General features: G+C 43.6%; 1 protein-coding gene across 8 annotated transcripts in view; it reads right to left on the reverse strand.

Moving 5' to 3' along the window:
- LOC106737083 (N-acetylated-alpha-linked acidic dipeptidase 2) overlaps positions 1-16,292 on the reverse strand; it is an 88,284-nt gene that overhangs the window by 21,268 nt on the left and 50,724 nt on the right. For 6 of the 8 annotated variants that reach the window (XM_019496399.2, XM_019496396.2, XM_059721737.1 and 3 more), the window contains 2 exons: positions 6,059-6,164; positions 2,984-3,694 (listed from right to left, as the gene is read on the reverse strand). In XM_019496399.2, the coding sequence (XP_019351944.2) occupies positions 3,551-3,694; positions 6,059-6,164 (250 nt within the window). In that variant the 3' untranslated portion in view covers positions 2,984-3,550. Of the gene's footprint in view, positions 1-2,983; positions 3,695-6,058; positions 6,165-10,433; positions 14,691-16,292 lie in introns of those variants that run through there. The other 2 variants (XM_019496398.2, XM_014605906.3) reach the window with 2 other exon arrangements.

The following is a 16,292-nucleotide window of genomic DNA, read 5'->3' on the forward strand; positions in this document are numbered from 1 at the left end:
CCCATGAGCTGGTTTGATCTGATACATGAATGGGGAGGTGTGCTACCATGCCCTCCCTTCCACACCACGCATCTAGAAATTTGGCAGGGGTAGCAATGGCAGTGTAAATGCCAGAGCTGCTATGATTGACACTTCCACCTCTCTCCCCACCCTACTACCAAATTTGTGACCTAGTGGGGATCCTTTTTCCTTGCATATGACATGCACCCCAATTTTCCCCAGCTGGTTTTGAGAGAAAAAGTGTAGGTTATAGGTGAGAAAACTTGGTATTCAAGTGATGTAGAATGTGTAAGCGTTCAAATGGTACACCATGCATAGAATCTGTTAAAACTTACAGGATAAAAACTATAAAGCCCCACACATTAGTCTTACAAGCTTAGTTTTGTGCAGGGAGATAACCCAGTGGAAGTGTCCTGCAGGGATATTGTAAATTATGGTATCGTACTCTGTTTTTTTGTTTTTGTGTTTTTTTTACGCTGCCAGACCTGGAAGGCAGAAAATAGAAATTTTGGAGGGGTGAGGAGGCAGACATGAGCATCAGAGCATGTAGTACACATCTGTATGGATATAGGAAACGGTCTTCAAAGTTTAAGAACAAGCATTTAACGATCCTGTAGAACTTTTAGCATATGGCTTTTTTTTTTGGTTTTGTAACTGATACAGACTTGAACGTAGGATTTTGTCTTCGTGCAGTGGCACACACAATGATTTAAAGTTAAACAGTGGTAGGAAATAAAACACATAGTTTGCCTTGAAATTTGAGGCTGAGCTTTCAAAGGGAGCTGAGCAAGTTAAGTTGATCATCTTCCATTGAGCAACTCTTGGTGCTACTATACAGTTATAATTAAGGGTATGGAAGAAGCTAACATCATAACATGTAAAATGCCTTAAAGTAGGGTCCAAGCTTTCAAAAGCATATTCACAAAATGGGACCCTGCATGCTTGAGAGAGTACCACAACACTGGACTTAGAAGAGCATTACTGGTTTGTGGAAACAATATCCACTATTTGGTTAAGGATCTGAAGCTAGCTGCTGTTACTTCATGTATTGCTAATAGCAGTTGTTAAAAGACACAAGCAGAACCCTGAAATGAAATATTCAGGGTTCTCACTGAGTGCTCATTCCTGTAAATAAACTTGGTTTTGGCAGATAAATCGACATGAATTTATATATAAATAAATGTGTAAATATAGTCTGAACATAGTGCTAGTGTTTGAATTTTGAACAGAACCCTGCTGGGCCGACTAAAGCCTTTTTTGTTCACTTTTAGTATGGTGAGTTTGTGTATATCATGTAAAATGCAATGTAGGGAGCTTGTGCCTGCTAACAAAGCAGAAGACAGCATGCATTTTTATTTTCAGTCTAGTGACAAGAGTCAAGGAAACTACAAATGACAAGCATGCAGAATGCTAATTTTAGTGATACTTAAATGAGCACAATTCCCAGTGATTATAGCTTCAACAGTTGTGCCTGAGCAACTGCTACCATTACCTTGTGTTTGAAATTGCATTCTGAAATATACTTTAAATAAGTTGGTGGAAAATAAGCAAAGCTTCTGCAGATATTTTGACCTTCCTTTTTGTATTGTTTGGCATATAATTCAGTCTTTGAAACACAGCTCTTGACTTTTTGCCTTTATCTCATGTATTCGTGCCTTCAGTAGATCATAGATGCATTGAAGCTTGGTGATGGCAAAATTTGAAATGTCCCCATACACAGCAATAAGACATTTGTATTTCAAACGTAAGACATTTAAGTTCAAACGTATACCTCATCCAAATGAAATAACTAGACCATTTTATATATAAAATAGTTCCATGCTGGCCACACTATCATATGGATAAATAGGCTAGATTTTCAATTAGCGTAACTTGACATGTCTGACTGCCATGGAATTATTCTAATTTGTAATAGCTGAAAATATAGGAGTGGAGTCTTCCAGATATTTGTGTAAAACCCAGCAACCAACTCTGAGCTACCACTTTTGGGTCAATACTGAGAATGCTTAGAGCAGATTTTGCTATGGTCTAAAAACTGTATGTGGGCTGGAGAAATAACTAGATCTTGAGGTAGCTGGTGGTGACTGAGGTTTCTCATCAGAACTTAATGCTTCTAATATAATTGATTTCTCTTATCAGCAAATAGGAAAAGAAGATAAAGTGGGGTTATAATTACTTGACCAAAGTATTCAAAGATAATATTTCTGAAAGGTGTATTTGGGGGGGGGAATGGTACTTATTTAAAAAAAAAAGTAAAGAAACATATTTTTTATCTAAGAGTAGGCTTTCTATTCTCTAATAATATTGTAATTAACATGTAAATTACTGCACTTGGTCTAAACCAACCAAAATGACCAGCTCTCTATCCTGTATTTTCAGTCATTGTACTGTTCATAACAGGATGATAAGACTATTGCAGCCCGGAAACTAGTTATATTTTTATAATTCACAGAATTTAAAAAGTATACTGTATATGTTGTTTATTATGTCAGACTTGACTGTCCAGTTCCTTGCAAAGGTGTTCACTTTGCAGTTCCTTAGTGTAAAAAATGACTGTAGTAGAGCTTACAAATTGGCAAAGAGGGATTTTGGATTTTTTGTCTGTAAACCTTTTTTTCCTGACTAATCCATATGACTTCTGTAGTATCTCAGTTTCTGAACTGTTGATTATTCTCAAGGTCGGTCTGGTTTTTGAGCACCAAGCCATTCAATTATCATAATTTACCTTAATGTTCTACAGAATAATCCATGTAATTTAACACATTTCAATCCATTCAGTGTCTCCTTTTAGAACTCTTACATTATCAAGTCACCATTTCAGCAGTTTAGTTCTGTTTTACTAAATTGTTTTCGCCTTGAAAAGGCATTTCAGTATTCTGTGTAATGATGCAGTTTGCTTGTATTCTTAAACATGGCATGAGTGTTGATAAATACTGTAGCTAAATGCAGTGAGGTTTTTTGAGGTTTGCTCATTTATTTTGGCTTTTGCTTTTTTTTTTTTTTTTTTTGTTTGCTGAGTTTGTTTTTTCCCCCCCTATGACTCCTATAAATTTTGCTATGCATTCAAGAACGCAACTTTTACACGAATGACTTATTCTAGGTGTCTGGAACACTGTTTTATAGTGGTATTTCCCCTCTCCTCTGGAGTTTCTTTACCGTTCCTTTGGGTTTTTAATATTTTCTTTTGCATGGGTGTCTGCTTTACATTCATGCAACTTTTGTTTACACAAAACATCATCATCTCTACTTTTTTTCTGAAGTTATTCAATAAATTCTTATTAACATGGGTTTCACTCGTCTATTTTTGTCTACCTCTGCGTTGGGAAAGAACTTCCTTTTGGTTTTTCTGTACAGTAGTACACTGCAGCATTTGTCAGACACTTGGAAGTGCTTTTCCTACAATTTGACTGGTGTGTGTAAAGACTGGTCCCTTGACTGTTTTTAGCAGTGCTTCAGATTTTAAAGAAATGACCAAACTAAGCACTTATTTTTCCCAGAACAGAGGCCCAGCACTCACTTGTCCAGATAGACATCTCAGATTATTCTTGACTCAGGAAAAGTGGTCTAGAAAGTCCAGCTTGGACTTATACTTTGGAGTTGGGAAGGAAGGTGTTCTGTCTCTTTCCAGGGGTGTACTTGGACTCTTTGCAAGAATTTCAGAAGTAGCTCCTTCCTTTCTTCCTTCTGGCAAGAGCTTAGGAGAGGAATAAGAAGGTGCAGCTTTCAAAACCCACAGTACTGTTGAGAGAGAGACTAGATCCTGTCAGTGGTACAGTCTGGTTTTCAGGAAGGGGAGAGGTGAAGTAGCCTTTGCTTTACAGAGCTTAGAGGCATTCTAACTCAAAAGTACATAAGCAAGTAGACGTCATTCTCCCGTTGTACTCGGCCTTGGTGAGGCCACAGCCAGAGTACTACGTCCAGTTTTGGGCTCCACAATTCAAAACGGATGTGGAGAAGCTTGAAAGGGTGCAGAGGGGAGCTATGCATGTGATCAGAAGTCAGGAAAACAGACTTGATGAGAGGCTGAGAGCCATGGGGCTCTTCAGCCTGGAAAAGCATAGGCTCAGGGGTGATCCGGTGGCCACCTATAAGTTTATTAGGGGTGCTCATCAGGATCTGGGGGAATGTCTGTTCACCAGAGTGCCCCAAGGGATGGCAAGACCGAACGGTCACAAACTCTGCCATGACCAATTCAGGCTGGACATAAGAAAGAACTTCCCTGTCCAAGCCCCCAAGGTTCGGAATAGACTGCTGCCGGAGATGGTTCAAGCACCCACTTTGAACGCCTTCAAGACACATTTGGATGCTTATCTTGCTGGGATCCTATAATCCCTGCTACCTTCCTGCCCCTGGAGCAGGGGGCTGGACTTGATGATCCTCCAGGGTCCCTTCCAGCCCAAATGTCTATGAAATCTATACGTTATAGTAGCTGGCTGCTTTCCATACAAGCAATGCGTTTGAGTATCATGACAGAAGTATTAGCAATAGAAGTAGAGGATGTTGTCCGTGCAACTCCTTGGACTGCATGGAACAAGGCCTAGCTACAATTTTGTAAACTGAGGAATGCAGTTTGGGTCATGCCTCCGCTTGCATCTAAATCACTTTCAGTACCTGCCCAACTGCACCCAGTGTCGATACCAGTTGTTGGCATGAGCAAGGCTTAGGAATGGCAGGACTCCATGATACTATCAGTCCCTTTGGGAGTTTATACACATGCTCTGGCAGAAGGGGAGGGGTGCTTTAATTAGAGCGGCTCTAATTAAAGCTTCCAGAGCATCACGGTTATCAACATCCCCATGCTGAAAAATGGCAGTGGGGGTGCTTTAACTGAAGCTTGTTAAAGCACCGCCGCCATGATTTTTCAGTGTGGGGATGCTGAGATGCATGACACAAGTCTGCTGAAGCAGGGTAATTGCTATGATCCAGCAGACGTAATTACAACTTGTCAGAACAGCCTTGCTATGTATATCGGCACGTTCTGATCTTAAAAGGCAAGATACTGGAAATGTAGGTTTGTTGCTTTGCATGATGATTGCCTGTGTCTTTCCTGTGCAGAACTACCAGTAAAACCAGAATATGGCAGGGGGCCTGCTGCCAGTGAGAGGACTGGGAAGACAGCCTCTTAAGTTAGTCATATTGCAAGTAGAAAAAGTTAGTCACTGTTCACTGAATAGCTTTTCAAATATGTTGGGTATCAAGTGGTTAAATAGTTATATGGCAGCTAATGGTCATTTAATCTAATAAATACATTAGACAGAATTGGGCGGTGGGGGGGTTATATAAACAACATTGAGATATTCATGGAATTAACATTTTAATATGAACTGCTCCTGCTAACTTAATGCAACCTGCTTCCATGCATTATTTTGAGTTGAAATTGTAGTCATTTAAGAGAAAAAATGAGGTTTTCTGTGCTCAATTTTCTGATGATCTTGTGTAGAGCCATCTTGGTTTTAGAGAGACTATTTAAAAGCAATCAAATTTTATTGTGATAGACATTTTAAACAAATTCTTAGAAGTTTCGTATGAAATCTGCTTACACCTTCTCTGGTTAAAACATTAAAGGACCCCACTAATGAAAATTATAGTAAAAATGTTAGTTTCAGAACCCTTTAAAATGTAATTCCATACATTGAGATGTCCTCACTCCCATTCTGAACTGCGAACTTCAAACTGTTTATAGACTGAAGTAGAACACCATTCATTTGTAGGGGAGGAAGAGAACAATAATAAAATACAGTGTCAAATAACGTTTTTTAACCTTACAGGCAGTGCTTTTCAAACAGAAAGATAAAACCTATTAACTGATAAAAGTGGCCAAATCAAAGTTAATGCAAGAGTATCAATGTTAATTGGTGGTATTAATGATAAGTAGTGTTAATACAGGAGTAACTGTCCCAGATAAAACCATCCCAAAGTTCTTTTCAGTTATCTATTGCTAGATTCTGTAAAACTGCAGCCAAATAACACAAGATGGCCAAAATTCTTCCATATGTAGATGCATATCACTGCCACATCTGAGTGCACGCGTGCTTTAACAAAACAATGCTACACTTACTGCATAGGTCCGTGGAGGCCTGAGGTAGTCCATGCATATGAAAGAGCTGGGAAGAGACCTTTTTTGTTTTTCATGAGTGGGATTTCCATTATTAATTTTCTGCATTCTAAATTGAAACAAGAACAAAACAGAAACATCCTGTGAAACAAACATCCAGAGCAAAGGCACAGCAGTCCAAATTATTTTTGTTCCATACTCAAATTTATTGCTGTCATAAAATGCAGAAAGTTATTCCAGAACAGAAAAGAGAAATGTTCTCTTCTAAAAAATATTAACAGGGATTTTTTTAAGCTACTAGAATTCTAATTTTTTTGTTTTTCTGCAAATTTATTGAAATCGCAGTTTTCATGTGAAATGTTTTGGAGATATTAAGTCAGGTACCCCCAGCACCTCTGGGGTGGCTTGTAAGCACAAAGTAAATCGAGTTGTAAAATGGAGCATATACATAGCAGCTAGGTCTTGCTAAGACCATTCTGAATACAACTTGACTGGGTGCACAAAGTGATGGTTCCTGTTATGATCCTGTGGCCCTGCAGTGTTCTTTGTTTGGGAAAGGTTAGTAATGAATGAGATGGCGGATCAGTCTGTGAGGGCAGAGCTAAGGTTGGAGGAGAGAATTAGTGTCCACTTTATTAATAACTATTAAAAATCATTTTTATGGTTTGTACTTTTTAATGCCTCCTAACTTTGTCCTAGGTGGCCACAAAATGCAGCAATCAAGTCCTTAGTGCATTTTAAAGTGCCTCAAGTTGGATGGTAAAACTCAGAGTTGCTTGTTTCTTGTGCTATCATCTGCCTGTAGCAAATGACAGTTCTTGCCCCACACTGTGCTACAGCAGCTGGATGAGGTAAAGAAGCAGGCTAAGGTGAGGTTGGGAAGTAGAAGACCTGGTAGCAGATAAATACAAATGAGTGTGCACAATTCTTAGCTATCAGCAGTCACAGCTCTCCATCGACCTAGTCCAGTGATTCTCACCCAGATGCTGCAACACCCTGACACATTCAGATCCTTTTAAGGGTGCCACAGGGTGATGGCCCAGCTACTCAAAGTCTGGTCAGTAACATACAGAACAAGGTGTGAAATATAGCCATCGTCTTTGATTTTTCTTGCACATGTTGTTCCAAACAAGCAGTACTTCCTTATTTACACAAGTGGTGGAGTTAGGATGCAGGTCTGAGAAGCTGGAGACTTGTATTCTGTTCCATGCTGTCCCCTGGTTTTCATAGATTTCATAGACATTAGGGCTGGAAGGGACCTCGGAAGATCATTGAGTCCAGCCCCCCGCCCAAAGGGCAGGACGTCAGCTGGGGTCATAGGATCCCAGCAAGATAAGCATCCAGTTTCATCCTGAAGGTGTTCAATGAAGGCACTTGAACAACCTCCGGTGGCAGGCTGTTCCAGACCTTGGGGGCTCGGACAGTAAAGAAATTCTTCCTTATGTCCAGCCTGAAACGATCTTGTAGTAGTTTATGACCATTCGAACTCGTCATCCCTTGGGGCACTCTGGTGAACAAACGCTCCCCCAGATACTGGTGGTCACCCCTGATAAACTTGTAGGTGGCCATCAGATCACCCCTGAGCCTGCGCTTTTCCAGGCTAAAGAGCCCCAGGGCTCTCAGCCTGTCATCGTAGGGTCTGCTTCCCTGACCTCTGATCATGCGCGTGGCTCTTCTCTGGACTCTCTCAAGCTTCTCCACATCCTTTTTGAATTGTGGAGCCCAAAACTGGACGCAGTACTCCAGCTGCGGCCTCGCTAAGGCCGAGTACGGGGAGAATGACGTCCCGGGATTTGCTTGAGAAGCACCTATGGATGCAAGCCAGCGTTTTGGTCGCTTTACTAGCCGCAGCATCGCATTGCAGGCTCATGTTCATCTTGTGGTCAATGATGACCCCCAAGTCTCTTTCTTCCATAGTGCTAACCAACATAGCACTGCTGAGCCTATAAGGATGCTGCGGGTTTTTTTTCCCAAAATGGAGAACCTTGCATTTATCGGCGTTGAACACCATCAGATTCTCATCCGCCCACTTGCTGAGCCTGTCCAGGTCAGCCTGGATCATCCGCCTGTCTTCTGGTGTGGATGCTTTGCCCCAAAGTTTGGTGTCATCTGCGAACTTGGCCAGTCCGCTTCTGACTCCAGTGTCCACATCATTAATGAAGATGTTGAACAGAGATGTTATTCAGGTTGGTTGCTACTTTTGTTCAATCCAAAAAACAATGTTCTGTTAATTTATTAAAAACTGAAATCTTCAAAGGTGATCTGAAATTAATTGAGTTTCTGGTTTCATATTGAAGAAACACTAACACACCCTTGCAAAGAGTTTGAACTTGTGTTAGGGTTTTTTACTGCAAACTATTTATTTTAAAAAACCTATTTTTTTTCTGTGATTACTGCTATTTCTGGAAAAGAAAAAGAAGCAGTGGCTTGTGTCATCCCGTATCTGTTAAAATGGCTTTGCTGGTAGCCCCTGTTTTTTAGCCATTATTAAACCATACAACCACTAAAGACTTATTTGTCTCTTCACAGAGGGTAAATAGGATAGTAATGTTTGTAAAGACTTCGGGGAATGTTGATGGGTAGCTTTTCAGTCCTGACTCAAATTGCTTCTGTCAAGTTAAAAATATGAGCTAAAATGTAGGCACTGTGCATAAGTTGCGAAAGGGTGTGTAAGCAATAGCACGTTGTCCATGTATACAGAGAGCCTGAAACATCCCAGAACAGCTTTTACAAACTACATGTAGCTAGAGCCACAGGAGTTCAGCCCCCTTTGAATGGCAAACTGCAGTAATACTAGTATGCACTGGCATAGGCTACTGGTGCCTCCTGAGTCTGGGGGAGCGCCCACAGAAGCTGCTGGTGGCATCGGGGACGGGGCTAGTGAGCACCTGTAGAAGCTGTCGGAGGCAATAATGGCCCTGTTAAGAGGGGCATGCCCCCCCCCCCCCCTTGCTTTCCTACCAGTCGCCTATTTGTGCTGGTTTGAACAGGAAATTGTGGAATAAAAAATTGTCCACACACTGGATTGTGTTAAGTAGGGTTGAAACAGAGACTATGGATTTTCATTACCAGGGATTCTTATGCCATTACTTGGATTAGCTTTTGTGACCCCTTTGTTCAGATGAGTTATTTTCTTGCTTGCTGCTCCCTGCTCTTTCTCACTTGCTTCCCTTCCTACTTTTTGCATTCAAATCACTCACTCCACTTTAGACACTGCTTTGTGTCTGATGAATCAAGCCTGAGTTCACAGAAGTTTATTCTCTAAATGTATTTTAGTCTAGAAGGTATGTACCTACCCTGCCTCCAGGCAGTAGCAATTGCCTTGGATGTTCCACATCCAAGGGAGGAAATGTTGCCTAAGGCAACAGCAACGCTTCGGAAGCAGACGGCAGAAATTACCCGGCTCAGCCTGAGGTGAGCCAGCCCTTCTGATTCACCTGCTATCCTGCCTCTCTCCACCACCCAACAGTGAAGTCTTCCTGGTTTCCCACCCTCTCCTCCACTGAAACCCCACAGAAGCCTTGGCATTGTGGGCTGGATAGAATAGCTCTGTGGGCTGGATCCAGCCTATGAGTTGTAGGTTGTCAACCTCTGACAAGGCACTGAGGAAAGTCCCTATTCTGAATACAAAAGCAATAATGATCTGTTCAGTGTTCGGGACTCTACAGGAATATAACAGATATCCATAAAGCATCTGTTTGCTTTTTTTTTTTATACAGTTAGTATCATCTTATTTCACTGCTTTACCACAAGGAAGTTGAGAGAGAGAAATGCATTTAGAGTATTTGATTTGCCATTTTGTCTGCTGGATCCTAAAATTGCTGCTCCCCTCTGTGGATGGAAGATGAACAAAGCAACAGACATCAGATCTGCTTGCTGTTATACAGCAATTTCTTCCTACATCTCCTGAATAAAACACAAGAGCACCAGAAAGGAGCTTTCCCTTTAGCATGTGCAAGTGGGGAAAAGAGGAGGTGTAACTTCACAGAGCTTTAATCTGTGCTGAAAAACCCCACTGTGTGCTATTGAAGAACATGGTTGTTGGATACATCCTTCCCTATGTTCCTCTACCATTGCCCTCCCACCACAAACCAAGATATTTTTGCCATTGTGATCTACTGCAATTTATGGTTAAGAGAAAATATGTGATGTATTTTATGTGGGAAGGAAGCCAGGTATTTTTAGCTGATGTAATCAGGGTGGAATGTAATTTAATAAAATCTTGGCAATTGTGTAAATCACAAAAGTAGGTAAGTGGCCGCATGGGCTCTTGAATGAGCCCATTTAAAAACATAAAGTAAGACTCGCATTTAAATAAGTGCACTCTTTGTTTCATCCAAATACCCTCTAAAGTGAAAATGAGTTTCTTTCTTCATACTCTGTTTTATTGACATAACTTTAATGGAAAATTTACTTCAGCTTCAAGTCTTACTGGTAACATTAGATGATGTAGCTTTGCCCTACAAAAGCTGAAAGAGAAATGCTGAGTTCCATCCCTTCTGCTCCTTGTTGTAATTAGTAGCACTCCATTCAGGGAAAAGACTTTCCTCCTGTCTCATCAAGTGCCAGCTGATGACTGACAGCACTATATAAAATAGCTTTCTTATTTAACAGGAAAAACCAAAAGGTCAAAGAGTTGATGGAAGAATGGCAGTAAGATGTTAAAAACAGAGCAGGTGGCTCAGCACAGGAAGGACTTGGATGATCTGTTAAGCATATGCAGAGGTGGTTTGCTGTGTTGGTCTCAAGTCAGGCACAGGGTAGGGCAAAGTGGCACCTCCAGCAGATATTACATTTGTTGCACACTTAACACATTAATTGCACAATAAATTTTAATATGCCACATGTGCAAGCAATTAATCACATGATAAAATGGCAAACGAGTCATGAAGATGTTGCTTGTTAAATGCAGACCATCTTTGTGGCTGGTTTTATTGCACTTCAGTTAAACTGAGGGATGAATATATGCTCTCCCCTCCTCCACCCCTGTCCGAAGAAGCTTACAGACTGCTCCATACCTGCAATGGCAGCAGTCCTTTAAAATGCTGAGCATGCAGGAAGCCCAGGATTGGGGAGCCTCTCCTCAAAGCCAGGCTCCCTGTATGCTGGCAAGTTTATGAAAGGTGCTGGGCAGCCCAGCACTGGGGAGTCTGTCCCTGATGCCAGGGTATGTGGTTTGCCTTTGACGATCTGGGCATGGAAGGAGCCCAGGATCAGTGAGCTGCTCCCCAAACCCAGACTTCCCATTCACTGGCAAGTTTAAAGGGTGCACTGGACAGCCTGGCATCAGGGAACTGTTTCCTCAGACCCCATCAGACATGCACTGGGATCTGAGGAATTTTATTGCAGTTCCCAAATACTGTACATCCTGCCATGCTGGATCTTGAATGTCTGGCATGTCAGGGCATGAAGTGTGGAGGATCCAGGATAAAATTCCTCAGATCCCATTGCATGATTATAGTAACATCTGCCAGGGGCCTTGATAGAGACTAACTGGCTCTAAGAAGCATGAGCTTCTATAAGCAACTGCCTATTTCATCAGATACTAGGAATAGCATGGCAAGAAGAAAAATGTATATAGGAAGGACAGGTACAAGAGAAGGGGACATTAAGAGAGGTAATCAGTGGGATTGTATTAACCTTAGTCTCAGCACAGACTATGGATTCTTATCCCACGACTTAGATTACCTGTTTATTTTGGTGTCCTTCCAGGTGTTAAACTACTTACTCTTTATTAGGCTTAAAAGAAAAGAGCTAAGTTTTTAAATGAGAAAAAACAGTAGGTGTCCCTCTTCCACTGATTTTCAATAGAAATTGTATATGCAACATTCAGTTTGAAGTGTTTCAACTTCCCCCCCCCCCCCCCCATAAGAATAGCTTAGACTTCATTTAATGATTACAAAAGGCAAGAGCAGGGGTTGGCAACCTTTTACAGGCTGATGTTTGCCACCCAGCCCTGGACCCCTCCCCTTTATCCCAATCAGCAGATGCTGCCAAGAGAATACATAGAAAAAAGCAGGCACCAGGACCCCAGGGATGCCTCCTTTTAGGAACTAGGCTAAACCTAGCAGGCAATAGGACCCTGGAGAAACCACCTCTGCTGCTGCCGCTGGAGCATGTTGCCAAGTCTGTGAGCTGCCACAGGCTAAATCCAGTCTCCTCCAGGGTGACCACCTTTTTAAAAGGTAAAGGCAGGGCACATGCCCACCTCCACCTCTGGCATGGACAAAGCAGAGCCAAGCAGGGTGGGGATGGTTGCAGACTGTGGGCTCAGGGCTCCTCATCCTACTGCCCTTCCCTTGGGAGCCCACTCCATGGCACCACCACCCCTGCTGCTGCCAGCCAGGGAGGGGCGTGTTGCCATAGTGGTGCAGGGCTCCTGGGGGAGGGCAGCAGGGCAGGTAGCCCCAAGCCTGCAGTGGGTACCCTGCATTTGCCCCATGCACAAATCTGGGGGGCACATGCCCCCAATGCCCCCCCCCCAGTGGTACACACAGTGGTGGGGACCTGCCCCCCACCCATGCCCCTCAGCCCCAGGATGAGCCACCCGTGGCTCTGTCCTGCTCCATGCATTGCCCTGGCTAGACAATGCCCCAGCCCCTGCCCCACTCCCTCCCTCACTGTGGGGGCCTTGAGTTGCCACTCCCCTCCTCACCCACAGACTTACCTGCAGGGAGCTCCTCTCCACGCTGCCTGGCTGTATTCCAAGCCATGTGCTTGTATGGGGGTACACACATGAACATGGTGTGCCCTCCGTCCCACTCCCAGCAGCCCCTTGCAGGGTGGAACGCTGCCAGCCTTGAAGGGGGAAACCTGCCATTTCCCAAGATCCCTGCACGATGCTGCGAATCCAGGACAAATGCTGTCCTAGAGTCATGCAGCCTGGGACCAGGACTTGAGGTTCCTATTCCAGGTCTATCCCACCTAATTAGGAACAAGTGATCACCCTAATCTCTTCATGGGCTGGATCTAGCCCACAAACCCTAGGATGCTGACCACTGGGCTAGAAACATTTGGACTTGTATTTGGAAGTGGCTGACCACAATGGCTGTGTCCACACAAGCAGGGGTGTATACTTGCAGCAGCACAAACAGTAGCAGCACAAATGTGTGGTGCTACTTTGTGCTACAGTGCATGCCCCTTCTTGTCTGGTTTGCAGTGGGACATGTCCCGCTGCTCCATGTCTTGCAGGGGGGACTGGCTGGGGCACAGGTGCCTCAGTGCTGGGCTAGCCAGCAGGAAGCCCCCACACTGAGCCACCCTGCACCCCAACTAGCTGAGGAGTGGCATGCAGGGACAGAGGAGCAGGCATCCCAGAGCCACCTGCTTCCCTGTCTCAAGGCACTCTGTGCCCCAGGCAGTCGGGGAGACAGGTTCTGCAGCGCTTCCCCTTCTACCCCCTTCTCCTTGTGCTGCTCCCTGGCTGGCTGGGCCACAGGGTGCCTCAGCATAGGGGCTCCGCAGTGCATGGTGATGAGTGAGCAGGCAGTCCTGAGCTGCTTGCTCCCCTGTCTTTGCATTTGCCCCAGCACATAGCACTTTGGCATGCTTTGCACTGCCTTTGGTTTTGGTATTTATTTTTTGCTACTGGAAAAATCTCGGTAGCAAATTTTGCCCCAGGGTTGCAAATTATCAGCACAGAGCACAGTTAATGTGCAATACGTGTGGTTTGTGGTGCCACAAACCACATGTGCCTGCACATCTGGATCCAGCCAATGAGACCAGTCCAGAAGAAGAAAATGAAGACTCCTACTAAACAACCTGCCTTGGCAATAAAAGCTCCACGCTGAACACTGTACCTAGGGCTCTGGAGATAAGTTACTTTTGACTTCCTGGCCAAACCAAAAAGAAAAGTAAGGTATTGCTTTACGTCAACCAAAACATTTCCAGGAAACAAACTATTTAAGGTTGTTGTGAGTGGGTTTTTCTTCTTTTTTTAGTTCAATTTGGACAAATTTCAAAACAGTAATTTTCATTTTGAAACACCAAATGCTGGCTTTTCTTGACCAAAAGTCTTCAAAAATTGTAAATAATTTCATTTGACTGGAATATGCATTTTCACATGCATAAACTGAGTTTAAAAAGCCTCCAAACATTCAGATAGTATTTTAACCCTGCTCTGAACAGATAGCTTGCTATGAACTCTCCCTCTCATCAGTCTGCCTACGCTATAACTTCTACCTAGTACAACTTGCAGATGTGGCCAATGGCAAATCATGGGTTCCAGTTTTTTGAGTGAAGATGCAGCCTGAGGGTCTGAAAGCGCCAGGTCTTGCAGTTGCAGAGCAGCAGCAATATTTCCAAACCCATAAGTTCTTTACCACCCTCTCCCGTGTCATGGATTACAAGCCTAGTACATTATACATAGAAGCTTCGGTCACGGTAGTGCTCATTGCAGTGACTTTTGGAGCTAGCCACATGGATGCGCCCAGTAATGCCATCTTCTTATGCTACTTCCTTCAGAGTCCCTGCTGCAGCCTGCACGGTGAAGGCTGCAATAGAAATCTGTCTCTTTACGTGTTCCCAGGTTTTCTGCAGATCCACTTTGTTTTCAATATCAAACAGGGCATCATAGATCCCTGGGAAGGACTCCCCAACATATTTGTTGTGGCTGCTTGGAGCAAAGATAACATGTCTGTGGGGAAAGAGAAAGAGAATCTCAGGCATACAAAAATGAAAGCTGTTGTAAAAAACATGACTCCTCTCTGCCAGGGGATTTATAAAGCTGCCTACCATGGAAAGCAAATGAAAATTCAATGGAGAGCCAGAATTTACTGAATCTATAAGTGAAAGATACAAGGAACTGTGTTTAAAGGGACCTCATGGATGCTTGGTCTAGTTTTCCTCCCAGATCATATAATGAGAAGCAAAGCCCACTAGGAAAAAGAGCACAAAATAAAAAAGACTGTCTTCTCTCAGCGTCCGTGTGTGTGACCGTGTGATCAGGAGTGGAGCATTCTTCCAAGGGGAAACTGAAGAAACCAGCAGTTGCCTGGGAGCAAGATGCAGACCTCTGTGTTGAGCTAGCATCCTTTTAGCTTGCATTACAGTAGCTTTAGCCAGCCTTTAAAGTTAACACATCTAAATTAGGCCATGTTAGCATAAATGAGGCATGGGGAAGTCATGTAAAATGAAGTGAGTCATTAGCATGAAAAGCTTCTTGAAAAGACCAGTTTTAAGACATCAAATCTTGATTAAAAGTTCAGGTCAGAACATTTTATCTGCCCAATGGGATAGTGCAAAAGTGTTTCCAACTGCATTTCTAAAAGATTCCCTTAAGTAGTGTTGTAAGTAGTTGCCCCCAGCTCCCATTAGCTGGTAGGGACTGCCTAAGGCTTGAGCCCCATGTGGTCCCTGACAGCTGATAGGGTCAGCTCAGGGGCTCTAGCCCCAGGTCTACTCTGATCTTCTGTCAGCTGGCAGAAACCTCCCCCTGCCCAGGATGGGAATCCTAGGCCAGGCCCCACCAGCTGATGGGAAATTGGGGTGGCCCTGGGGCTCAAACCCCAGAGGCATGACACTCAGCTGACTGTCAGCTAGCAGGGACTCCCCCTCACTCTGGAGTGATCCCTGCCAACCAACTACAGATTGGGTCTGCCCCAGGACTTAAGCCAATCTTTGGCCAATCAGCTGGACTTTGGCCATTCTGGGGACAATAGCGGTGCTTGAATGGATGGCCCCATGGGTCCCCAGAGCCAGCGAATGATCAGGTGATTGTCAGGCACCCAACCAGGATGGTGATATTGGGCTCCCCTTGCACTGGCAATAGGGGTGACTGGGATCTGATGCTACATCCCATCATTGCACCTCCTACTATACATGTGTGGCATGGCAGGAAGCATGCTTATTGGGATCATGCACCAGATCCTATCATGCCTTTAACTGCCCATCTGCCAGGGGTATTAGTTTCAGGAGAGGGATAAAAAGTGCTCCAAGGTGTGTTCCTCAGGCATCCTTTGCTGAGATTCCTGTCCACAGCCATAACGAAGATTCAGCGCCTCCTGAAATTTAGTCTCCAGATTTTGGTAAGGTCTCCCTACCAGGCTGGCCACCTATTAGCAATTCTTAGGATTTTAAGATGTAGAGATGCTAAGAGTGCTTATTTCTGCTTGGATCATAAAAGTATTTTGAGATACATATTGTGCTCTTCTTTATTTGTTAGCAATGTTCATATTTGGTGAATTCTACCAGTTTGCTTCTGCGTTCGCTCCATTGAATGATTCTTTTTGCATAAGAA

The sequence above is a fragment of the Alligator mississippiensis genome, chromosome 1, assembly GCF_030867095.1.
Source record: "Alligator mississippiensis isolate rAllMis1 chromosome 1, rAllMis1, whole genome shotgun sequence".
Classification (NCBI taxonomy): domain Eukaryota; kingdom Metazoa; phylum Chordata; order Crocodylia; family Alligatoridae; genus Alligator; species Alligator mississippiensis.